Consider the following 27,546-nt stretch of genomic DNA (forward strand, 5'->3'; position numbering starts at 1 on the left):
GCCAGATATTCCATGGCAATTTTGTTTCTTTGAAAATAAAAATGAGTAAACAGTCAAGAGATTAACTTTAGGCTAATACTGTTAATCCAGGAATGTTCACATAAAATTTAATTTAGCGAATTTCACGCAAGCCAAGATACGTGAAATTAAAATAAACGCAAAAGTTCTTAACTACACTATGCATTGAATGCCAGGGGCAATTCGCAAAAAAAAAATTGTGCGGCGAAAATAACTTGCTTTACAGTATTATGTCTCCTGTAACACAAACAAATTGTATACTAGTTGTCAAGGTGGAATATTGTGAATGTCGCTACTTAAAAGGAATCATGCTCATATTGTGGTTTTCTGTTACAAATTAATCCATTGGCAAAACTGTCTTACAAGAGCAGCTTTGTGAATTATGCAGTCATGAAACATATGGTGCTGACAGTCACATTCTGCAGCTAAACATGTAAAAAACCTTGCATCTACTACGGGCATTCTACAGCTCACGTCAGTGACATCGATGACCGAAGGGCATTCTTAAATTCTCAGAATTCTGTGCTTCCAAAGTATCATCTACATCTAAAGACATTGCAACACAGGCCTTGTTTTAATAGCTATGTTCAAAAGTTAATAACACAATGCACAACACAACAATTTCACTCGGCAAAAGACGGCACAGAGCGTTGCGTGTGGCTGAAATGAAAACGCTAGCAGTTCATTGTGTAAAAATCTTGTGATCTACTTTTTAGCACACTTTTTGCCCAAGAGTGTCTGTAGTAACACCCTCTAGCACAATGTTGTAGGGCCTACTGTCTTCTTATGTATTGTCAAGTCAAATTCCATGTGATGGGGCCTTTACAGTCAGGAGATTCCCAACAGTAAATCAATACAACTCTAAAACAACAACAAAACAAAAGAGTAATCATTACTATTCTTAGCAACTTCTGCAAATACAAATTTTCTATAAAACCCTTACACAGCAAAAAGATGAACAAATAAATAGAAAAAAAGGGCACTGTGCATCCAAATTATCTATGAATACATTAAACAGATTGCTTTATCATGAAATGTGCCTTTTGTTTTTCTGGCTGTTGCAAAGAGAATATCAATCACAATGAATCTTGCCAGACAGAATTTTAACGACAAGCACACTTTAACGAATGATCCCCAGTTCATCCAAGTCTGAAACTGTAGTAAAGAGTCTCAAGTTTCCATCATGATTATTCAAAAACTGCTTAATTCTGAGAGCTGTGTAGGTGCTTAAAAGTCCAGTTATATGCTGGAAAATGTCTGATCATTACAGAATAGACTTAAGTATAGTTACTGGATGCAGAATATTGACATGTAAGCTCTATACACTGACCAGCTGCCATTTTTTGCTCATGTTTGTACAACTCTTCATATTTGATTTATTTCAGTATATTTGGTTTTGTTTCGCTACTAAATTTCAAAGAGCTGCAGTTTATGTTCAGAGCAGAGGAAAGCCGTACAATGTATGCTCATGTAAGTTTTGGAGAGAAACCATTCATAGCTGCAGTTGCTGTGTTTACAACAAAATAAAGAATAGACACCTTAAAAGTACAGCAGCTCAAACTTCCAGCCCAGAACATCCGATATCATCATTCATGAATTCATGCTTGCAAATGCTGCTCATTAACATATCTATGCTGACATACTACCATAAATACTTGACAACCATCTTAAACTGCTTTCTTTATACAAAAAGGCAAATTTATTGGGTGCTTCGTTCTCCCTTATAAAGAGTATGGACATTAAACAACTTGTCATTTTACTGTTTTGTTTGCTTTTTTATAATGAGTACAATGAGGAAGATTACTTGGGGTTCAAATATCTACTATGTAAGGAATGTAGGTCAGAAAAACAGTCCACGAGTATGTTCAATGCGCATCTCTTTGATCACTGTTTTGAGTGCCTGTTACTCTCACAGTATCATGTGTAGTTTTCTTTTTGTATGCAGGTGATATCATTTCCAACACTCCTGAAAAACTTGCAAGTCTTAATTCACTTTACAACCCCGTTACCCTGTTACGCTTTATAAGAAAACAAAAATGTTTCTAGGACCCAGTCCCTTTTTTTTTTTTGCATTACCAACTAACTCTATTTTTGCTTTAAATACGATCTGTAATTTGTTTTCTGTTTGTTTATTCTGCATTTCTAGACAAGTTCAAAGTACAGATATGATTTCAAACCTGATATGCACTTTGGTTTGCTTGGCACATCCTAGTCAGACAAAAGTTTCCTGGGCACAAAACACATAAGACTACTTGAGGAACAAGAATATGCTTACTCTTCGGGTTCTTACACTACTGAAAGTCAAATAAATATTAGCTAGATGCGAATTATGTGAAGGTCAGGCCAGCATCGTTGTACGTCAGGAAGATCTTCTCGATGGAGTTGACGTAAGCAGCCGTGCGGATGTCAAGACCCAGGTTGTACTTCATGGCCGTCTTCATGATTTGCTGAAAGATACAACAGAACGCATTCATCATTTGCAATGCATTCAAAGGCAATCATTTGGCAATCAGTGAATGAAAAATATATACCCGGTAGGCAATCATAGCATCCCCATGACATGATTGACAGTGATGACATCTTTGGATAATGGACTGACACAATTTGAATATGATATACAATCACATTGAGCAAGAGAATATGGGATGCAGGTCATGATGAACAAGATCACACAAAATAAGAGGTTTTCCCCTGGATGAACAAGTATTGCTGCTATTTTAGGACACATACATTAGTAACTTATGTCAGCATGTCATGTTATTGTATCAGTAGGCCTACGCAGTATATGCCTTTTCAAAGATATTGGAAACTGGGAAATTATAATTTTAGTATGCAATACGTTAAGATAATTAGGATTGCTGATTACTTTTTGATGCAATGGTACAAGTATGATGGCAGCTGTGGAATCTTTTAAATAATTTTTTTTTTTTTTTTTAAAGAAAAAGAAAAGCTTCTTGTTAACTCTGGAAATCAAGGCATGAAATGGAAAAAAAAAAGACAACAACAACATTGGGCTGGTGGCGCTGAATGCATATGTCAGAATGATTTGATTCTTGTTGATCTTTATTTGATTCTATCACTTTAATATGGCTGGCCAGAATTTCTTTTAGCATTGGATCATCACATCTCTGCTATTATCATCAGTGTATAAGCTTGGTATTCTACACTGTAATTGCAGTCTTGTTGCTATAGTACAGACATTATTTGGATTGTTCACTTTCAGAGCATCTATAGGTGAGAGGGGCACATGAGATTCAGAAGATGGTAATAAATGTAAAGTTCAACAAGTTTCGTTGTGATCACAAGCAGAAATAAATTCATGGCTACTTTATGAGTCATGGAACATTCAGTTCATAGCCATAGCACAGAATCACTTAAAGAACATTTTGTCTTAATCATTTATACGAAAAAAACATCAAATGTCTATTTTCCCCTTGCAGATCTGCTTTGTACTTCCACGGAAATTATATCAAATGTCATGAATATTGAACTCATTGAATATCTTAGGGGCATGCAGAAATGGCTAGTACAAATGGTCAAAATGAAGATTTTTTAGTAAATGGTGCATTCAAAACACTTTCTCATGCATAGAATCTGTATGGCCATGTTATCTGACATTTTGAAAGGACGAAACACAATGGCAACATCAGCTGAACACTGAAAAGAGGCACTTTGATTGAAAATGTGTAGCGAACATAATCAGGTATGTAGTAGCTCAGCACTGAGCACTGTTATAGTATTAGACTTTAAGAACCAAGTATGGGGACAGAGGGGGCAAACACCATGACATAATAGAGTGGCATCTTATATCGTTAATGAATGACTGACTTCCAATCACCGTCACTCATTGTTTTTGGTGTAGGATTTGTAACCTTCCCCTAATGACCCCTTTATATAACAGCAGTCAGAATATTTTTCTCTTTCAACTGTATAGAAGAAACAACATACTTTCTCATCCCCAAACCAGTGAGTAGTACAGTAGGAAGTGAATCCCCAAATTCTAATCTTTTATGCAGAGACTCCAACCCAAAGCACCTTCTGATCTGGAGATTCTCCCGCCTGAAACCCCTAGCAAACGGGAGATTCCAAGTTGATGTGCGCGAAGCGCGAAATTTCCAGGTTCTAGATGCTCTCTAGTGCTATCTAAGGCTTATTATTTCAACATATGATAGCAATAAGTAAGAAATCCTTTCCAACGGGAGACACAGAGCCAGGGCGGGAGAAATTAAATCATAAGCGGGAGAACGGGAGATTTTGCAAAAATGGGTTTTCGGCGGGAGATCTCCCGTCGAAAACGGGAGAGTTGGAGTCTCTGTTTATGTCCAGCATCTTGAGATAAACTTTGGCAGGCATTGGACAGACTGGCAACCAAGAGGGTCACGACCTTTGTAACCGCCCAGTTCACAACACTGCATATCATCACAAGGTGGGAAATGAATGGTCCGATCCATGAAAACAAAGAAATGCAGGGGAGAAAGACAAAACTGAAAAAGACCTATGTCAAACACACTCAGCTGGCCTACTAGCAGGATGTGCCAAAAGAGAGAGAGAAAAAAAAAAAATGAGAATATCACAACACATGCAACCTGAAGTAGACATATGTACCAAAGATCAGAACATATAATCAATTACCACGAAAAGCAACATTTGACCTGGCAATGTGAATATTATCTTTCAATCAAAATCAGATAGAACTCAATCAATGTGACAGTATTTCATTTGTGGCAGTATGGTAATGCCAGAAAATGGTCCATGCATCATGTTCACCGGCTGCATCAAAACTGGCCAAATGCCAGTTTGGCACTTAAACATCAATGCACATAGATCAAATCCACATAAAAACAAAAATAACAATAAACACAGCCACACACAAACACCCACACACAGAATAGTCCATTTAAAAGCAAGTACAAAAAGTATGTAAGGGGAAGCCTGTTGAATCCTTAACCTGTTCAAACTGGATCAGGCCAGAAACAGTACACACAGGCAGCATTCAATGTACAAACTCACTTGATTCTTACACAGTTGAACAAAGTTTGAAATTGACTCATAGAAGATCGAAGTGAATCATGAGTGGACTGTATGCAATGAAGATCCTTGTTGGTTAAAGCAAGAATCATACAATCTTGCATGAAAGACAGGCGAATTATAGTGATGATTTCAGCACTTTGGTGGAAGGGTTATATCAAATGCAACATAAATCATGAGGAAAAGGCTGAAGAAGAATATCATTTGATACGAAACAAGCACAGTTAGGAGATGAATGAACTTAGAGATGGCAGGGTTTGTACAAAACTATCAGTGGTGTTAGATATTCAAGGATGAAGGATGAAAAACAAAAGAACGAAAGGTAAATGCAGAGAAAACAAAAACACCGCACAACTATTCAAACTTTGTTGCTTACCCAAAATAGGCAGGTCTTCAGTGAGCACCTTTCAATCTCTTATGTTGTGCGATTTCAGCCGCGGTCTCACAATCCGATCACTTTCTTTAACGTTTCTAAATCTTCCCTAACTCGTGTCTAGCACCGTTGATATTGTGATAGTAACAGACGCTGAGCTCTGGTCATAGTCTTCCAACACACATAAAGTTACTGACACTACAGCAGTCCATTCTTTCTTTTTTTTTCTTCTTAAATTTTCCTTCAGCATGTTTTGATACTCTGCAAATTTACATGGATAAAGGGCTAATTGGCAGCATTTCTTCAACAAAACACACATCGTGAAGGTCCCCAATGATCTGTTTTGTCCACATCTTAAATTCCCCACATCACCTAACCACTGACAGAAAAACAAAAGACAAGTATTTCGCCTTACAACCCTTGGAAGAATGCATTATTTCTGACAAATCCATCAGTCATCTTTTCACATGGTTGACAGGAGGGTTTTCTGCCGCATCTTTCTGAGTCGAAAGTCAATCTATCGCTTAAATATTAATGTTAACTCAAATATTGGGCTGTCCAATAAAGGTAGGATGGGTGCCAGAGAAGAGGGGTGATAATTAAGAGAACATCTCAAGATAGATAGAAGAAAATACCACAACCAGCAGACCATGAGAAAGACATTAGGACAGACAAAAAAAGATAAAGTATAGAATTCTTCATCAAGGATAGAGACTTGATGCAAGTATTTCAGATGGGGGGGTGGGGGGGGGATAAGAGTAGAAACTTTGCCAAAAAAACATGCTGGTCAGAGAACAACTCCTCATTGAACGATTATTGAGGTGTCAGCAGTTAATTGTGAGTTTCGGTCAGTCAAGGGTCAGTGACTGTAGTGTCAACCCTGAGTAGAACACCACAAATAGGAAGAAAACCGAAAGGTTTAGAACTTGATAGGTCACACAAAAGGCTTGAGCTAAAAAAACACAGTTAGATTCCTTAAAAAAAAAAATACCCCCCCCCCCCCCAACCAAAAAAAAAAAAAAAAAAAAAAGCACATAAGAGAGCAGGGAGCAGAGGAAGAAGCACTGATGCAACAATTCGGAGAGGCAAAAAAAAAAAAAGCAAAGAAATAAATTGAAAAAGCAAGTGATGATGAAACTGACCAACTTCCCTGGGGGGGAAAAAATGAAACTTTTCCTGGAGACTTACATATGTAATCTAATGATCATATGAATCCTGATGCCAGATACCCACCACTGGTCACATACCCGTACTGACTTTATCTACACAATCTGCCCTTGACCAAATTAAATCACAACCTTACATCAAAGTGCTGAATTTCCTTTTCTCTAGGGCTGCAGTAGACTCGACAACAGTCCCTGATTTGCTTTGGATGCACTTATCGTTTTCATGTGAACTTAATCACTTTGTAAAAGGGTGGGTTTTTTTTTTTTTTTTTTTTTTTTTTTTTTGGTTACATTTTGGGGGGCAAAATTCCCTGCTTAAACTGGAAAATCTGTCACGATCTTTATCTCAGAATATCATTGATATACGCCCAGTTTCATGTGGTGCATTCTATTGCCATTGATGGTTCATGAAAAGTTTGGTGCATTTTCAACTCTGCAGAATATCAGCAGCAAGCAACAGCTTGGCAGCACCGACCAGTGCATCGTGGGTAAGGCTTGGGGAGTGTGATTTGATAATTCATTCATTTGGCAGCTATAATGTATGCACTGGAAATCTACTTCATGTTCGCCAAACAATCCAACGTATTATCATTTTCTCTTGTTATGTTATACTTTGGAATTTTTTCTTGCACACCTGAAAGCCTACAGGAAGATAGCACACACCAAAAATATTCATACAAGGGAATACTTGGTTCATTCCATGTGTGCATGTGATTTACCTTTAACCTATCTACACTTCCACCTCCACGAATAGCAATGATATCTTCCCTGTTGTTTACAAAACCCACTGACATCCAATGAGACGCAACTCACATTTTCCCCATATTACACTCAAGCATCAAGAAAACCACAACGTCCAGGACAGGAGGCAATTACTATTGTCCTGTCCACTAAACATACATTTAAAACATACAAACAAGCACACACATGTTTTAAACACACATGCACACATTGAACTATTCCACCAACTCAAAATGAGGAAAGTGGATCGCTTTCTGCTGCTGCTGGTAAAAGCAAAGGCCACCGCACAATACACGACTGTGTCACGATTTACCAGTCGCACTACTAGAGAGACGAGCCAGGTCGTACAACCAAGTCACACAACTCGACGACACACTATACGATCAGACTGCACAGCTAGGCTTACGACCGTTCTGGCTTCAGTACATTATACTGTAGCGTGATTGGCTAAAAGTCCACAACAGGTTGTGAAAATTTGACATGTCAAATCTCTATGACTGGCATTAAGACCCACTTGTAAGACTTGAAACTGTCAAGGCCATTGGCGTCAACCTTTTGGTCTTAGGACATACGACCGGTAAATCGTAGCAAAGTCGTGTAGTGTGCAGTGGCCTTTAGTCGGGTCATGGCTTCAATCTCCCTCTCTCTTCCACTCCACTCTCATGTCAACCTGCCTCAGGCAGCATGGCTGTATGTTGCTGAGATCATGGGAATAACCGACACTTCAGAACATACTTCCCTCATACAGCAAGCCTTGATGTATGCCTCAACAGGCCTGGGCATCATCTGAGCTGTGATATTCTTTTTCTGCTGCACACTCCTAACAATCACTCAGCTAACCCCCTTACTCTCATGTGCACTATCTCATCAGTGAAAAAAAAAATCAACAATTGCATGTTTTCATACCTAGTAACTTCACCAACTCCTCTCGATAAGATATCTGTTTGGCAGTGGTGCAATATTTCACCTTTACTTTTCACCCTTAGTGTATTTCTTCCCCATCTCATATGGCAGATCATTCTGCACAAGTTTCCTTTCCAAGTGTCCTTCCTCTTTCTAACATGAGTGACTTGTTCTCCCATTCTACCCATCACATGAGTACTGTTATCAGAAGGCTGAATCAGCTGTAGCAAAGTCAGAACTGGTATTGCACACTTTGTGAAACTTTGCAATGATTGTCACTCAAAAAGAATTGCATCTACTGCAGTAAAAACCAAGTCAAATTAACACATTTTACAAGCTATAGGCTCAGTTTTGACATGATAGTTGCTACTATTGGTGAATTGGAAAATATGACCATAATGATCATGTCAATGATCAAATCTGCAATGATCCATAAGAAATATATTAATTAACCTTCATTAACACTGACCACTCTGTCTCAGTTACCTACAGCAGCAAGCATCTTTAGGTTATAGCTAAAGAACACATTCCCATACAGGTCAGTCTTCCCGCTTTCTGTGGATGATCGTGAGAGGTAAGAGCTATAGCATCTCGGAGACGCTGTAATAGCTTTGTCTCTCATCTGTGTGTCATGTGTGTTTCTGTCACCCTCTTACCCTAGCCGATCGCTCCATGGTGTAGGACAGTCCACTGTGGACGATGTCTTTCTCGCTGGCACCAGCGATGCGATCCTTGAATTCGTCCGAGGGCAGGATGGGGATGCCACTTCCGTGCCTACCAAACTTCCTCTCCAAACTCTCCTGGACACTCTCTGCAAGAAAAAGGACCAACAATTTCACGAGTCAGTTGGCCTGTGTACCTTTGGCATAAATGGTCTCCTTCTCAATTCATCAGATTCCAAATTCAATAGAGTTCTCTCTTACAGGGCAATTGGCTTATTGCACCTTGGAATGACTGGGTAAGTTGCTGCCATTGAATGTAATTCGGAAGAGAATTCCTGAATGCTATTAGTCATATATGTTTGGATTATCCATCCAAGAGGGGATGGGTGTTCAGCTATCAGCAGCATTATTTCAGCACCATTCATGCCTGAAAGCATGAACCCAGCTGCAGCAACGACTTTCCTCTTTGCACCTATTTAATACTGTATACGCCATATATTTAGCGAGTCTAAGTTTTCGCGAAACGGGACTTACCGACGATTTCGAGAGTGGTTAAATTCGCGACGTGGAGTACTGTACTGAATGGATAAATGTATACATGTGTGTTACATTCATATCGGGGTCAGAGTCATTATTTTCATGTGTTTTTAATTTCGCGAATAGCACCTGACTCGTGAAATTCTTGAAAATATGAACCTCGTGAAATATTTGGCGTATACAGTATTCTGTTACACACAATCACATCTCACTGAAAATAATTCACAGACTGTTTAATTTTCAAAAATTTAATAAGAGTTTCCCGTCATGTCACATTGCAAAAACTACTGCAAGAACCAACTGAGGTAAAATGCCTCCACATTAAGGATTATCAAAAGAAAATGATAAAAAAAGGAAAAGACAAAAAAAGGAGAAAAGTGATGTACCCTAACATGAGGAAGTACAACTTACCAAGAAGATACTGATTAGAGTCCCTCTCGTATTTGAAGGTTAGACGACCGTAGCTGACATGGTTAAGGTTCTTGAGCCACTCAAAGTATGAGACAGTGACACCACCAGCGTTGATGAACATATCCTGGTGTGACGAGGGGTAAAGTGACCAGATGGGCACATATAGGTTAGAGATGAGCTTCAAAGCTTTGAGAAACCACAGAAAATCTTTTACAGAGCATCCCTTTATTTTCTGTCTCAGAACAGGAAAGCTTGACAAAAACATTTTGAAGATATGATAAATTGAAGGGAAATCAATTTATCACCTCCTACTTGAATAACATAAGTATTGACACTGTTATTCTTTATCAAACAGGTTAACTAATCTACCATGCTCCATGCATTTACATCAATTTTAGAAATATTTACCATACAAAGGAATTGATGAGTTCTAACGATTAACTATGAAGTTAAACAACACATAAACTTGTATGGCATTCAATGTCCAATATCTCCCATATTGATGGTGGTATTTATTGATAATTAAAGCAACACATCCAAATCCAAAGGAGTCTTTTTACCAATGCAATTAATCACACAAATCTCTTTTTTTCCTAATTCTGGAATTCAGTGCTCATCATCAGAGCAAAGAGACAGGTCCTCACTACACATTAACACTTACTGGTATCACAAGCACATTCTTCTCCAGGAGGATTTGATCAGCTGCAGGTGTTGTGGGGCCATTCGCACCTTCTGCGATGATCTGGAGTGCAGGTGAGAGAACAGTGGAACACATGAGACTAAAGCTCACCACAGCACATTACATGATCAGACTGGTCGCATGACTAGAGAGGCAAGCCAGGTCATACAATTAGTCACAAAACTCAACACCGCACACTATACAATCAGACTGCGCAGCAAGGCTTACGTTATGACCATTCTTGCTTTGGTAAATCATACCAAAGAGAATAAAAGCGCACACAGTGGACTCTGTATGCGCTGCTATACTCTTTGCATTAATTATACTCCATCGTGATTGGCTGAAAGCCCATGACCAGTCGTGAAAATTTGACACGTCATGTCTCGGCGACTGGCACTAAGACCCAGTCATACGACTGAAAACTGGCAAGGCTGATGGCATCAAACTTCCCGTCTTAAGGTCATACAATCAGGAAATCATGGCAAAGTCGCATAGTGTGCGGTGGCCTATACTGGTCATTCTGCTTACTAACTTACCTAAGAGCCCCTTGGAAACGTTCCTCCCTGTTTCTGTCTATCATCCAGCTACAAGTTAGGAAAACTTAAGCTTACTAAACATTGATGATACTTTGTGCAAGACTACTATGTACATCTACATGGTGAATACCAGTACCAGCCGACTATCCAAACTATTTCTTTCTTTGTTTTGCCAAGGGAAGTTCCATACCTTCTTTTCATAAATGAACATGCCATGTAATCAGGAAACATCTCTGACAGAATAGCCGTAAGCGTCTCAGGACTTGCTGCCTTGCCTAAGAAACATAATAAACCCTTTTGACACCTGTTATTACATAAATTTGCAGATTTTTTTATAGTTCTTTTAGTTCTTCCAACAACAGAACACTCCTTAGATGAGATGAAGATGATTCTTGGATAGATAGGCGGCTGGTGGGAAGAAGACCTAATATCGGGGGTGATGCCCTGCACAAGGTGAGAGTTAGGAATCACACAGAATACGTTTGATATTGTGCATAACTTTCTTTGCCCCTCCCCCCCCCCCCCCCCCCCTTTCGTCCTGGCAGAATGAGATTAAAACAGAGTGTTGGGCCATAGAGCATGACAAACCTACCTTGGCCTTGATGTTGTGAGCATTTTTGGCAGTGATCTGCTTCTCCCCAGCACAGGGGACCAGAATGTCACACTGTGTCGTCAGAAGATCCCCATCATACGCCTCTGCCCCTGGGAAGCCCACAATGGTCCCATGTTCCTGGGGAAAAGAAAAAGTAGATGCACAAACTTTGATACATCAAATATGTTTGCCAACTGGAAGGATGGTGCTTGACCATCTCCCTTCAACAGCAGAGATTTGTTGCACAATTTCATAGCTTGAGATGCCGCTATTACATACTGCACTAGAGCACTAAATAAAAGTGAGTCAAATGCTTCATGACTTTGTATGAGAAATTTTCATTGCTCATTTAACCTATTAAAGTGTTTCATTTCTATTCAATTCCTCATTAAAATGCCTTGTTTCTCATACAGACACAATATTTTGCCCATCAAATCATCACTGCATGTATACTGTGACAATAACAGAGAGTTGTTTGATTGTTTGTTGGTTTTCTTGGTTACCAATGCAATCTATTTTTCATACAGGAACTGGGACAGTTTGAAATATGTAGGCTACAAACATTTATCATCAGATTTTTGCCATTTGGCCAGTCTGCCCTTCTGTGAGCTTCGCATGATTTTGTTGTTATTGTTGTTGCAACGACTTGAGGAGAAACTGCATGAGCTTAATGCCAAATCAAAGAATCATATACTAGTACACAGCACTCAATACTCTTCAAAGATCCGTTTGACTGTGCAGTTCCCTGTCCTCTCATATCCACCATTTCTGCCAATTTTGTTCTCTAATTAGGTTCCCCCCCCCCCCAACCACCCTTTGGAAATCCATTCTACCAACGAATCTTGATCTACTCAGCTGCATCAGCTGACATAAGCCAAATCCAGATATGAGAAACTATGCTGCAAAACAAGGAACGTTAAACTTGCATTTAAATGTCACATATTTCACAAGAGCCAAGATTTGGGAAAAATTACCGTACCTTAATATCTAGAGGCGTTGGATGCCAGAGTCAATTCGAAAAAAAAAAAAATTGTGCCAGGAAAAAGGCTGTCTCTTCTAATTCGCAAAAAAAAAAATGTTAATCTTGTTTGTCTCTCTCACCAACTTGTAGTCCTCCAGTTCCTTGGGGTGGATACCACTCGGGTTGTAGATGCTGCCGTCAATCTCCATGACACCGACACAGCGGGCGCCAAAGCGGTGGAGGTACCTCATCGAGTGCAGCCCCACATTACCAAATCCCTACAAAATCATTAAAAAAACATGCATGTATTAATCATAAACACACATAACTTTCAACTTGTGACATTAATAATCTTGCCAACAGCTGTCTGTCATCACTTTATCTCACATGCTTATATTCAATACATGTTTATTTCATATATATTTATCTTTGACATATACACTGTATATCTATTGCATATTTTTACGGACACTTCCATACCAATTTAGCAGCACTTGACAAACCTCTGAAGCTTGCCACAGGCTTAGAAATCTATTCATTTATTTGTGGATTTTGTTCAGTTTTTTTCCTGCATAATATCAACAAACAATCATTTGTCTCCACAAAGCCAGAGGTCTGCAATAAAATGCGAGTAAGTTTGATGGTAAAATGAAACAGGAATTCACAGATAAAGAGATTCCCCATCCCAATACCAATCCCACTACCCCCCCCCCCCCAAAAAAAAAGGAGGGGGAAATGCAAATACACAGCAAAATGCATACATTTCATATGGTTCCTTCTCAGATTATTGCCTGTGGACGCACAATTATATATATATCTAGGTGCACATGGGAATCTTTCTAACAAAAAAGTCACCTGCATGCTAAGAGCAAAATGCACTTTGAGCACATTGACATGGTGGCTATAGCCTTTGCAATCACTACCACAACAATTGAGAGCTTGATTTGATCCCAGTTTATATTCACTTGTAGACGACATGAGAATAATGGGTACTTACATGATAGAACTTCGAGGGGAACCACGTGATTCATTTGAATGAATTGAATGATTTTGACACATACTGAAAGACACCGCCTTCACACAGTCTAAATTACCTGTATAATGAACGTCTTGTCCCCAAAGCCAGGTGTGAGCCCGACGGCGCTCATGTAGGACGCCTCGTTGACAAAGTTTTCCACACCGTGGTAGACGCCGCGGCCAGTGGCTGAGATACGTCCATGTATACCACCCTGAGAAATGGGATTAAGATATTCACCTTTAGTGAATCATGTGAAGATTAGTCAACACTGCTTGAAAGCTATATTTCATCATGGGGCATACCACTAGTCCATTTTGCTTAAATCAAGCTTTAAATCTAAGCTTCAATTGCTCATCCAATATGTATTCTGCTTTTTGTTAATCAAATGCCACATAGGATTTCTGATTGCGTGTGTGAATATAGAAATGAAACAAAATGAAATTCTATGCCAGAATGAGATATCAAAATTATAGGACATAATGACTGCGGGTGTAACAACAGTGTTGTACCAATGTTCTCAATAAAGCATATCTTCCCAAGAGTGTAACTGAAAGTACAAACACCAATATGTGCAGATGTTGATTTGTGTTGTGAGTCTTTGCTGGTGTTAGTGTCAGTGTAAGTCCCAAAATACTGATGCATGTGCATGTTTGTGTGTGTTACAAGTCTTTGCTGGTGTTAGTGTCCACAGTGCAAGTCCCACCTGTGTAATTGGCTTCCCTGTAACGCAGGCATGGGCGTTGATGTCCTTGAAGCCCAGGGTGGTGGCGTAGGTGTCAGCCATCCAGCTCATCTCACGCTCACCTGTACCCATGTCGGGGGCAGGGACGTCAATTCCAGGCCCTGACATTGGTGATTGAAGAAAGAACTGGGAACTTTAAATCTATTCTTGGCAATACTCCAGAAAATGTACAATCTAAACAGTGCACACTGAGTTTCCTTCCACAAGATGAGCACTATTACAAATCCACTTAGACAGGTGGAATTCGAGGTGATACAAGAAATTAAAAGTTAATCGGTCAAAGCCACTTCATATGATTTATAGTTGCATCCTTACAAGCAGACACAAACTGGACATGATGAGCAAGATGAATGAGCTGATGATAATGACAGTACCGATAGTGTTCTCAAGAGATAACTAGAAATTCATCTAAAATGAAATAAATTCACAGGAAGGCACAAATACTGCTGCTGCCAGCAACTGCAGTATGAGTATCAATACTGAAAAAATTACCTGCAAACAGCTTCCATACATCACCATCACACACTGTGTAACAGTGATTATGGTTTTTCAGTCATATTTCAGCTACTATCTAGCTTCATGACATTTGACTCGCAACTGTTCTTTCTAGCACAAAACAATCAATGATACCTACATGTACTGGCAAGGTAAAATAGTCAATGTTTGAAACCCGATGACCCTGAATATCGTTGCTCTTTCACTTTGCATCCACTGTATCACTCATTATAGTAGAAGATATACATTCTCAGCACTGGAACTTTCTCTTTTCTGTCATCCCATAGTACAAATAATTATATATAATCAAAGTAAGTCAAAGAACTTTAGTGAAATCATAAACACAAGCTGCAGATCATAAGTATATCGTCGCTAGGGTGAGAAGACCTTGTATCTACAAAATGCCAGATGTTCAGGAGAGCAAAAAAACATGGCTGCCAAAGCACTGTATCAAATGGCAGAGCCTTTCCTTTGACATGCCGTGGTGGCTTTATTTTGGGGGTAACACAGCTAGGATTTGGACAGGACATCACTTAACTAATTATCTGACCATTAATCCTAAAAAGTCATTTTCACCAAAATTTCAGATACGAGGTCTTGTCACCCCAGCGACGATATGTGAGATCTAGCCATTGATGTTTCATGACAACAATTATTTCTTTTTTTTTACCAATGAATCCTTTTTTGGCAAGCTCGATGGTAAACCTCCTCGTGATCTTTTCCAGCTCCTTCAGGGAGTACTTCTTGGGGTTGATCTTGATGCCTCCCTTGGCTCCCCCAAAGGGTACGTCCACCACTGCACACTTGTAGGTCATCAGCGATGCCAGGGCCTTCACTTCATCCTCACTGACATCCTCACTGTAGCGGATACCTAGAGGCAAAGTTGCCATGACAACAGGGGTCAGTTAGCATTTGCATTCATAAAGTGTTTTATGACATGTGACAATGTGACCTAATATTGCCATCTGTCTTTTTTTTTCTTCATCTTCTTCTACATCTAATACCGAATGTCAGCCATGATTTGATCAAACCCATCTAAAAGGCAACATTGAGTTACCATAATGAATCTAAACATTTCACGAACAACCATGCAAATATCATCATATGCTCAGTAAGTGTACTGTGTTTTGTTCAAAGGAATAATTGGAATTCTCATGGCTTATGATAATGAAAACATTTTTTTTTTCTTGTGTGTGTGTGTGTGTGTATAGGACGTAGCAGAATCATACACATGAAGATCAAAATATTTGACTTGAGAGACACATAAGAAGGCAAAGCCCAAACAAGAAAGTCATTCAGTTTAGGTTCAATTAAAAGTGGCATATTATTACATCAGGGGTTTGCAGCATATACATGCACCTAAAAGTCATTACTGATTCTGATGCATAAATATGAAACCGAGTCAAACAGTCGTCAAGGCAATATGTGACGCATCAATTAGTCAGATGATGCCTGAACTACCAAGTTAGTCAAGGCAGAGTCTGACCCATCTGCCAGTCAATGTGGTGGCTGACTCCACACAATCCATTGTGTCTGGGACTAAACTCACCTCCCTTGCAGGGTGTTCTATGCTGGCTGTGTTGGGCCCTGTATGCCTCGATCATCTCAAAGGACCCATCGTCCCTCAGGAGGGGAAAGTTGATGCCAATCACATGATTGCATGGCTTCAGCAGCTTCAGGATTCCTTGAACCTAAGAATTCAAAATAAAACCATCATCAAGTTCATATAACAGTACCTGACCAGTGGATTTTTATTGACCCCTGAACGGTAGACTTGAGCTTTCTTGGAAAGTGCATGCTGGTTATTAAAAAAAAAAAATTGAAAAAAAAATTACTGAACTCCAAAATAAGTCTAAAGTTGTTTTTGGAACCACTCTCCTGTTTGACAAGTAATGGGTTCTACTGTGAAAGTGACAGATAGACAATCATGTTACACCATAATCTTTGTTCACAAGCTAGCAAACCATCCCTCAGTCATTAATTCTTCTAAATATTGTCTTTTAGGAAAGCAAAAACAAAAACAAATTTCTTATCCTACCAGAGAACAATAATTTGCCATGAATAAAGTACAAAACTACTAGTACCTCATTTAAAGGCATAATTGACCATTTGCAGATGAAACAAAAACCCAGCATTACTGCTTCAAAATAGTTCTAAAATGTGAGTTAGGGATAGAAATAACCAGTGTAAAAATTTGAACCAGTATAATCAATGTTAAGTATTGTTAAATATACAAAATGTGAACAATAGTTATAATAGAAATGTTTCCAGACTAAATCGTCTACAGTTATGGTTTCATAAGAAAAATAGTGATATCTCCTTACATTTTAGGTTTCAGTGCAAAAATTTCATATGGTAGGATGTTTTATGATACAACTGACCTACACATATATGCATCAAAACTGATATCTTGAAAATTTTTGAAATCACTGCTCCCAAAGGTAAACAGGACCTTTAATGGAACAAAGTGATCATTCATTTGTAAGACTGCATCCTCCTTCCTATGCTGATGATTGCAGTTACGTACATGTGTTGACATTTTCAGTCAACATCACTGCTATGTTTGCTGTCGTGGTATCTATTTGATAACATTAAAACTTGAAGACTAATCAACAACCAAGGGAGAAACTAATATATTGTTGATTGACTTACTAATATACCAGCAGGCAAGTATTGTATAATGCAAGTATGCTTCAAGCAAATCCACGATACAGAAAGACAAAACAAAAACAAAAACAAAAACAAAACTAATGCAAATATTTTTTGACCTATGACCTACCCTTAGCCTCTTCTCGTTTGCTGATTCAGGTCCCTTCAAGGTGTCTACAAGCTTGTCCTCAACCAAGGCTGCCCCACGGTCATAGAACAGCTCCACCATCTTGAAAAAGTTTGGGTCATCTTGAACTTCTACTAGCGAGTGTGTATTTTTTTTTAATGATGTCATTGTTGTTGAGAGAAACAAAACAGGAAAGCAAAAATTCTCATTAATTCACACAATCCTTTCGGCACATTGTATACGAAGCATTCCTTTGCATCATAATTCATACTGCTCAATGTTACACATGAATAGTATGTCTTAAAAGACAGACCAGGGGCCCGTTTCATAAAACTTGTTATCAATGACAACTGCCACATTTCTATGACAAATTTGCTCTCAGCCAATCAGATGCAAGGATTTCAGTAGCTTGTCGCATCTATGACAACTTGTCACTGATGAGAAGTTTTATGAAACGGGCCCCTGGTGGTTGCATGTATCAAAAGTTCTACTGTAACAGTAAATTCAAAATTGCATCTGCAGCATAATTCTAACATTTACATTGATTTACAATCTGTTTGCAGATGGAGAGGCAGTGGAGTGACATACTGTCCAATGACATACAAAGTAGCTACGTACGTCCCCATCTTAATGAAGCACATATAATACAGTGGTCTTATTTCAAAAGCTATCACTTTTCTTCGTAGCTTTTCAAAAAGAATGCAAAATTGTACTGCACAATAGCAGTTCTCTTGTCATGCTACAGTTTACAATGTAACTCTTACCTTCCCAGGTTTCTATTACAACATTCATTCTAAAAGGTTCCTCTTAATTCACATGTACATTGTACATGGCACACTAATTTTGGCCCTGATAAATTTTGCTAAACCAATATCACAAGCCAACCTTGAACACTTGCTTACAATATACAAAGCGACATTAAGACTATTTCTGAGACATTTTTTTTTTCTCTCACTCTACGAGGCAGAAGGCTGAGGTATGATTGCTGAATGTCACACAGATGCATTCTTCTGTATTGTGATATTATCACCATTGACATACACTGTATGTTCCTCATTAGCACTTAATGCATTCTCCACGTACTCACACAAGCGCTGCCTGCAAGTTATGGCACAGTGTGTGCAAGAAGACCAATACACATTTGTACATATATGCATCATTATGAGATTGTGAAGCAAGCGTACCTGACTGGTGTAGGCCTACCTGACCTTTTTTAATCAGTATTACAAGTAGATTTATTTGCTGAGATAATTGGTAGGGTCTTTTTTCCCCCTCCTTCACTAGGGCACAATCAGCAGCACTCAATTTTCATGATGGGTATAATGACTCCGTATTGCGATACGGTAGAGGCGGTAGAGGATTTATTCAGCATGGTCTCACTTCCTACACATGGCAGTGTAATGGATAATTGACACACAGATCTACAATTTACATCTGTGTCACTAATCATAGCGTTTATTTTTGGCCTCAGACAGAATTGAGCACAGAATCTTAGTGCCATGCATGTACCATAATATAATAAAGGACTCGTAATGCTGATGCTCTGTAGGTAAAGTTTCAAGAATAGCCAAGAATGGAACTTTAATGGAAGAGTTAGCAACAGGTATGAGGGCTCATTGTTAAACTCTGTACTTAGCATGCTACAATTGTACATATTAGATATAAACATGTCTGTACACATTTCACAACATTCTGGGTCAATTCTCAGGATAGTGGGCATTGCTGCAACTTTGGGCAAACTGCCATGCACATGTGCATCAATAACGATACTTGAAAAATATCCAAAAACAACACTATGCATGTAGCTACAGTGTACATGTGTTTCGAATTGAAAATGATTTAAAAAGTCTGGCTAACTTCAACTTCAACAGTTAGGGCATCAATCTACAAACTCAGACTCATGTGAGGTTATAGTGTAGCTACTGTTTACAGTGCAAGCTGTAATACAAATGTGAGAAAATCAAACTGCAAATCCAGATTCCACCATTCTTTTGACTGGTACAATGCTGGCATACACTGTACATTAAAGGGATCATAGTTTTGGTTGAGACCTAATTTCAGGTTTCTAACATTTTTGGTGAGATAATGAGAAACCTTTTATGAAATATGAAAGAGCATGTAATTCCATGAGGAATTCAACATTTATTTGATGAAAATTGGTATTGAAATGGCCGAGATATCCAGAACAGAGCAATTCTAATGAAGTGTGGGACCCACCTTTTATTGCGATCGCTTTGTTTTACTTTGTTTGTGGATGTTTCAGCCATTCCAAACCCGATTTTTCATCAAATAAACTTAGAATTCCTCTCAAAATGGTATGCTCTGTACTACATGTATTTCATAAGTGTTTTCTTGGTACCTCGCAAAAAGTTAAAAGCTCAATTCTCATCTCCACCAATACTGTACCATCCCTTTAAAGGTATCACAGTCATGACACTAATTGGCAGTATCAGTGTCCCACTTTCAATGGTTTCATTAAATGCCTGTAACTTACATTGTACATGCTGTATGCTGTAGGGTTCATAGTATGGCCTAAATATCAAATGATGCCTCTCGACACAAGAGTACATTTCATTGATGAGATATACATTGTAGGGCTGGATCTAGAATGATATTGTGTCTGATTATTTTATCGGTAAACTCATTCATCGTGTTAATCAAGGAAGATAACACATCCCCCTCAGTTGTACACTGTACAGGGTAACCCCTGTGGTATCTTGTAGTGTATGAATACTAAGACTAAATCAATTGTGGATTCCTGAAATATCAGATAATCCTTCAGTATGTGTACACACCGTCCTGGTGCAATAACCCTACACAGTGCTATGTACATAATATTATCACCAGGGAGGTGGAAGAGAGATTAAAATATGCTTATAAGCAAGTTAGAAAATGCCCCCCAAAATGCAGCACTTGCATTATTCCTACAATCAGTAATTGATTATTGATCAGAAAGAAGCCATAGCTTTACTGACAGGGAAGAGTTAAAAAAAAATTGCACAAAGACCAATGCCAGATATAGACTAAAACTAGTCCTCAAATGTAATACACTTAAAATGCATGATTGAATATGTGTGTGTGTGTGTGTGTGTGTGTGTGTGTGTATGTGTTTGTTTGTTTTGTTTTCTTTGAGGGGGGAGAAACATACAACACATGTAGTTACTGTTAATACATGTATTTTGCATATTCAGTCTGTGTTGGGTTCTTGTAATTGTATGCTGACTTTATGTGAATATACTGTAGTTAAAAGAAATACAGTCCGACCTCTCCTATCTGGCCTTCCTTTATCCGGATCTCTCTATTATCTGGACGTGATTTCACTATGATTTTGTTTTTCCAATCTCATAATCACGGGGAAAAGGGGGATTCCAAACTCAGACAAAACTCCTGCACAAACTCACATTAATTACATATTATTCCCAACATAATTAACATACGTACTCACATCAAATTTTCATCCAAATAGCAGGCATTAAAGACATTTGCTACCCCCAAATCACAGCAAGAACATCAACTGACAGAAAAATTTTCAGTAAATCAGGGCACGTTACAGGTGATCGTTCATTGAGCAAATTATCAGAAAATTCTGAAAGCAAGACCAGTTGGCGAGGATGTGACATGTTCACACAAATATAATTATATGCGCATGTAGCTACCACTGGGTAGGCGCTGCATAATACTGTAAAAGTGGCTTCTTTCGCGGTGGTTTTATTTTCGCACTTTTCGCGCTTTGAGGTTGAACCGCAAATTTAACATCACGCGAAAATGTTTTGAACTCATCGCTTGTTACAATGCTATCATTACCGACCGCGAATTTAAACACACGCTAAAAAGTCGGCAACGATGGAAACCGCGAAAGTTTCTGTACGCGAAAGAAACCACTTTTACAGTAGTATGTATTAAACAGTGAGTCTCCTATATCCAGCCAAATCCCTTATCCGGATGAGCGCTGGTTCTGGCATGTCCGGACAGGAGAGGTCGGACTGTACTAGAATACCAAACATGATACATGCTGGTAAACCTCACTGGCACTACTAAAACAATACTATGGTATTTCATTGACAATGATATGTGTCGAGAGACAAAGTTGATACTTGTGAGAAGTGAGACAAAGTATTGCCACTACAGCATGGAAATTCTGCTGGTACATCAAAAATGGTGTAACAAAAAATTCCAGGAACTTTTGGCCCTGAATAGCAAGTACAAGTACTCTCAACACTGAGCACAAGAATAACAGTCCCTGCTCAGGACTCTTGTTTCTTTAGTTCCCTCTTCCGTTTTTGTTGTTTGGTTTGGTTTGGTTTTTTTTTTGAGGGAGGGAGATTTGAACTCTAAAAATTACTAGGAGTATTACTACTTCCAGTAGCTTTAATGGATAAAATTGAAAAAAGAAATATTTTTTAAAAAATTGTAAAGCGGGACAAGAAATGTACACATACACGTACCAAATGAAAGCTTCAAACTTTGTTGTAATTTACAATGTAGAGCCTGAATACTTCACATCACATTTTATATGTAGGTACAAGACATTTCGTAATTTCCCATACATGTACAAAACTATTGATCAGTTTAATAGATGAATGTTTGCTTATCATTAATTTGTCTTTGTTGTTTCATTAGGATAAAATAAACCATGCAATAAAAGTAATGTAGATGTAGGCCTACAGAAATATACAACAACTTGGTACAGAAACTTCAGTATTTAAAGTGTTGTGGTACACGTACACTGTAACAATCATGACTTTGGCTCTGACAGTATTACTTGTTATAATTACATTGTACAGTGTAGTACCTGGTACAGCTGTACTCAAGGAATTTATACATTTTATACTTTACTAACGTAAAGAAGTTGAAATGTATTTTTTCTTCAGGATTTCAATAGTCTATTTCAACAGACTTGCATGCTTGCAAATGATGTCATGTTGTATAATGCTCCATGAACACAGTACATTTAAAGCCCAAACAAAGTTCTGGTACGCCTGCAAAAGTTGTCAAATTTTGCTCCAAAATGTGAACGTATGCCTAGGAAATGTGCGGAATAACGCTGCGACAAAATAACAAGATATTCGATGGGTAACGACGAAAATGGGAAATATTAACCAAAAACGTTCAGTCTCAGAACTTACCCGAACGGGGTCAGGCTAGACTCAGACTCGGGGATAACTCGGCCTCGCTTTGCTTGACGGCGGGATGAGTTGTATTGGTTGTCCCTCTGGATTGTACAGTGTTGTACTATGCATATGGGAGCGGCCTGTATAAACTACATTGTAGCGTTCTGGCTACTCGCAGTAATGGTCCGAGTTGTTAAACGCGCGCATAAAAAACCTCTTTGGCGCGCATGCAAAATTAGTGTGCGACTCTCAAGCACCTCTAAAAACAATCAAAGACGCTTGATAAACAACAACAAAAACTTCAAAGACCGCGCGTCTCAGCAATTGAGGTGATGTGCGTATACTAGTAGGCTTGAGGACCGCGCGCTGTCCATTTGTTTTGTACAGGATTAGCACGCACTTTCCTGTCTGCTCAGTAAGGCCTCGTTTGGTACCCGTAGTATTATAGAGTACTGATGAACATGGCGATCACGAACTGTGTGTAAATTGTCTGAAATAGGGTCGAGTTTTCCCTGACACCGAGTTAGTCTGGAGCCTTCTGGAATAAAAGTCGGTCAACCTACTTTTATTATTTTTCTCAAAATACTCCAAAACGACTCATCATTCTGGCAAACCGCGTCAGCCAGGTAAGTTTCTTTGTAGACTCTATCGATATATTGCAAGCAAATATGAAATGGTGCCAGACGAGTTCTCAAGCCCTTACCAGAACTTTGTTTTCACTTTAAGCATTGTATCCAGGTTCACTCCAAATATAGACACTTATCAGTTTTAAGATTATCTTAATGAAATGCAGGTTTTGATCATATTATGAGAGATAATTATGCACATTGAAAATCTAGGTGAACGTGGCATGTATTTTATTAATTTCCCAGACAATACAGAGTTGTTAGAACACCTGAGGGGCATTACTTATTGTAGCTGCCGCTGCCTCGTACGCAAGAAGAAGAGGAAGTGTGGAAAATATCTCATCCCTGTGGAGAGAAGAAAACGTTAGTTAAATGTGTCTTTCATCGATCATCCACTTTAGATGTACAACATGTACACCTGTCCCAATTATATAGTGAATAGACTTGACAGCAGGTGAAATCTTCTACCCGACCCTCAGCAACCGTGACATCTAAAGGCAGGGCTGCCAATACTGGAAACTAGTTGAGAGTGAGACTCCCATAGGCCAATGCTATAATTTAGGAGTCAAAATGAGTGAGATCAATAGAAATGCATGCAAATGAAATAAAGTTTTAGAGTGAGAAAGGACCAAAATGCGTGAGTCTCACGCTCAATGCGTGAGAGTTGGCAGCCCTGCTAAAGGGCTTTAGTGCTACGTTGACAGCAAGAAAAAAGAAAGAAAGAAAAACACCTTAAAGGACAAGTTCACCTTCATATATATAAGGATTGAGAGGATGCAGCAATATTAGTAGAACACATCAGTGAAAGTTTGAGGAAAATTGGACAATCCGTTCAAAAGTAACGAATATCTTAAGTATCTGCGCAGTCACTGCTGGAAGAGAAGACTACTACAGTGTATGATGTCACATGCGTACAACTCTATAAGGAAAATAAAAGGAGAATTTCACAAAACTTTACTTTTTGAATAAAGTGCACATTTCTTCGACTTGTTACTGATGTATGTTAAGGGTAATATTATTCCCCCTGCCTTCTGAAAGAGAGAAGTCGATTGTTCTTTTGTTATGCGAGAAAAATGGAAATATGTTGAATTTTCTTTATTCTTTCTTTATATCGTTGTACTCATGTGACATCACAAGCTATAGTAGTCTTCTTATCCAGCCGTGACTGAGCACAAACTTCAAAAATTCATAACTTTTTAATGGATTGTCTGATTTTGCTCAAACTCTCACTGATGTGTTCTACTAATATTGCTGCATTTACTCAACCCACATGTCTATGAAGGTGAACTTGTCCTTTAACTTCGTAGACAGCATGCTTATATAATTCAGTAGATATAGCTATTAGGCTTAGAATAGAAGTTTCCACATTGTATGCTCATTGTGCTCTTGGAATCACCAGCCAGTACAGGATCCCAGATGAGCAATGTTGCATTATTTGGGCTTGAAAATTAGAATAACTACTTCCTCTTTTGTTAAAGTCTTTCCATTTCAGAAGAGTATCGGCACCCGCACAAAGGTTTGACCTCCTGTGCCAAGGTTCAACCAAGCATAAAAACACATCCTAAGTTCTACAGTAGATTTCTAGTTCTACACATAGTGAGTGGTCAAATTTGGGTTGGCAGGCGGTCAAATTTGGGTTGGCAGGCGGTCAAATTAGGGTTGGCATTGTGGTTGAATTATGGGCTGCTTGCCTTACAGTCCTACTTGATACAATGGAGCAAGCATGGCAAATATGTGATGGTGAGTGATGACAGCAGAGGTAAAAGTGTAATTTACGCTGTATTATCAGTCATACTGGAACATTTCTACATTGTAGTTTATTATTTAGTCTACATGTACATGTATGTGTTTATAATTTATGTTTAAACTTTAAAACATTCACCGTATCTGTCACAGAGACAATAAGTGTGATGTGAATTGTGTTTACAAATTACAATTGTACAAATGTCAATGGAAGAAACATTTATTGATTTGACATGGTGTTAAACCAAACTGACTCCCGATCCCGGAAACGGCAATGTAATGGGGCTCGTCATGGTGCTCATCTGCTGGTGCTAACATTGTTAGATTTTACCGAAACCTAGGAATAGCTAGGATCAAGGAGATAATTGTAGATCGAGATGACTTCAACTTTTATTCAAGTGAAAGTAGATTCTAGAGTATGAACACTTGATGAATGTGTGTTGCTGTTGGGTATCGTCCTAGATTTGAAGCCGACAAAATTAGCATGCATGCGTTCATCAACCACTAGACTACCGGTGCTAACGACAAACGTGCTACGCTACAGGTATGACTCTCTACGGAGCACGAGCAAATGCCGGAACAGTCGGAATTGAACACGACCACCACCATCCCATGTCACACCTCATTCACGTACCTTCGCCATTGGCTGTGCAGTATGCATGACGATGCGTTGTCCCAACTGCCTGTTGGCTTGCTCGTAAAAATGACTGCGTTCCAGCTCCTCTGGAACACTCCCTGTAAATTCCTGATGCAATATTTCGTAGCATAGTTGTTGCCAACACGTCAGCTTATCTGCCTGGTAATACTCTCAGTGATAAATTAAGACACACATGGACAATTTCAAGGTAAGGACACCGTTACTTGTTAGCACAAAAAAATACCGGCAGTAGTGCAGTGCAGTTGCAGCGCAGCGCAATGGCGTCACAGAGAGGTCACTTCGTGATTTGTATGCAAATAAGGGCATGTCGGGGGTGTGTCACGAGCGTCCAATGACTGTGAACTTTCCGGCAAGACAACTGTGACGTAGTAAATAGGCACAACTGGTTCACACGGAAGTACTATCGTAAGTCGGTGAGGGTTCGTGGGGTTCACGACCTTACGCTAGGGTCACTGCACTATTTATTAGATTCTTGCTTTTCACTTTACTTCTTGGAAGGATCACAAAGTCGCTGTTCAACATAAACCACAAAGTATTACTATCAATGGAGGACTGCATACATCATACAGTATCATTACTATCAAAGAGTTAATGTTGCCTTTATGGCGCATGATTCTTCTGGAATCTCACTCATATCTAGATCAAGTGGAAAGTCAGATTTGGCAGTTATGACTCATTTCCACATCCCCGGGTGATTCATTTCATTATTTCTCACTGGTGTTGCTGAACCTGTTTATCACAGTTTGTGTTTGATCCTGTTATATCCCTTTTCATCCATATTATGTAACAGTAGGGCAAGATCAACCTTTGTTGTTGTTGTTGCACTCTTCTACCACATTTTGCACAAATTAATTTATAGCACTTTCCAATTTTAATAGTGATACAAAATGCAATTACATGTAGAAAACTGTTTTTCAAACGAGCTCTGAAAATATGTACAAGTTGCATATTTTCTTGTGCCTACAGAACCAAAATTACTCATTGAATGTATCTCACCAAACAACTTTGATGAATCAAAGTTCTGTCAAGGATGAATACTTCTGTCTAGGATCGCTGGATCTGTGGTGCCTTTTTGTTCATTGTGTTGTCTTCCTGTCACGTTAGTCTCGTCTTACTTTATCTTTTAGTTTCCCTTTATTAGTTTCATTGTTGTTCCAGTCTCGTTTCATGTTCATTCACATGTCTGTATGTATGTGTGTCTGTTTGTTACTCTGTCTTCTTAGTGGGCTTCCAGACCTTTTTTCAGCCCTTTGGTTTTTTTCCTTTTTGCATCAACTTATTTTTTCTATCAACATTCTGTACTTGAGGGGCCCACATTCTACAAGCTTTGTCTTTTTAGTTGGTCCCTCCATTTTTCAAAGTTTGTGTAATGCTATTTCAATTTCATCACTTCAGTTTTCATGACAACATATAATTACTACAAGGTTCCACAATTATTTTATACTCTTCTCAGTTTACTTTGTTTTGCTTATGAAACCTTATTCTTTGTTTTGTTGACAAAGAAAGTGAAATGTCTATTTTTTTTAATGAAATAAAATTTGATTTAAAAATTGACAAATTGAATCACCAAAATCCATATCATTTGTGTGTGTGTGTGTTAGTGCATTTCATTGTGTGTGTGTGTGTTTAAATTTTGCAAAAAGATATAGATATATATCTTATTTTGATGTTTATTTTCCCTCCAAAGTCAGCAGTTCTCCTGAGGCTTTATTTCATTTTAACTCAGTCCCATCCTCTTTATAAAAAAGTTATACTTTATTTTCTAAGACA

The 27,546-nt window shown here is 38.6% G+C and overlaps 1 protein-coding gene across 1 annotated transcript; it reads right to left on the reverse strand.

Moving 5' to 3' along the window:
• Positions 1 to 866: 866 nt before the first annotated feature.
• LOC139725420 (glutamate dehydrogenase, mitochondrial-like) lies at positions 867 to 26,030 on the reverse strand. The gene is made up of 12 exons (XM_071636495.1): positions 25,753 to 26,030; positions 17,642 to 17,772; positions 16,412 to 16,553; positions 15,533 to 15,733; positions 14,329 to 14,468; positions 13,702 to 13,836; positions 12,748 to 12,885; positions 11,647 to 11,784; positions 10,501 to 10,581; positions 9,840 to 9,963; positions 8,886 to 9,040; positions 867 to 2,465 (listed from the first exon to the last, which is right to left on the reverse strand). The coding sequence occupies exons 1-12, from the start codon at positions 25,883 to 25,885 to the stop codon at positions 2,346 to 2,348; spliced, it is 1,638 nt and encodes a 545-aa protein (XP_071492596.1). The 5' UTR covers positions 25,886 to 26,030; the 3' UTR covers positions 867 to 2,345.
• Positions 26,031 to 27,546: the final 1,516 nt, after the last annotated feature.

This window comes from Diadema antillarum, unplaced genomic scaffold (assembly GCF_040938485.1).
Source record: "Diadema antillarum isolate AM-2024a unplaced genomic scaffold, OU_Dant_1.0 seq00000041_RagTag, whole genome shotgun sequence".
NCBI classification, from domain to species: domain Eukaryota; kingdom Metazoa; phylum Echinodermata; class Echinoidea; order Diadematoida; family Diadematidae; genus Diadema; species Diadema antillarum.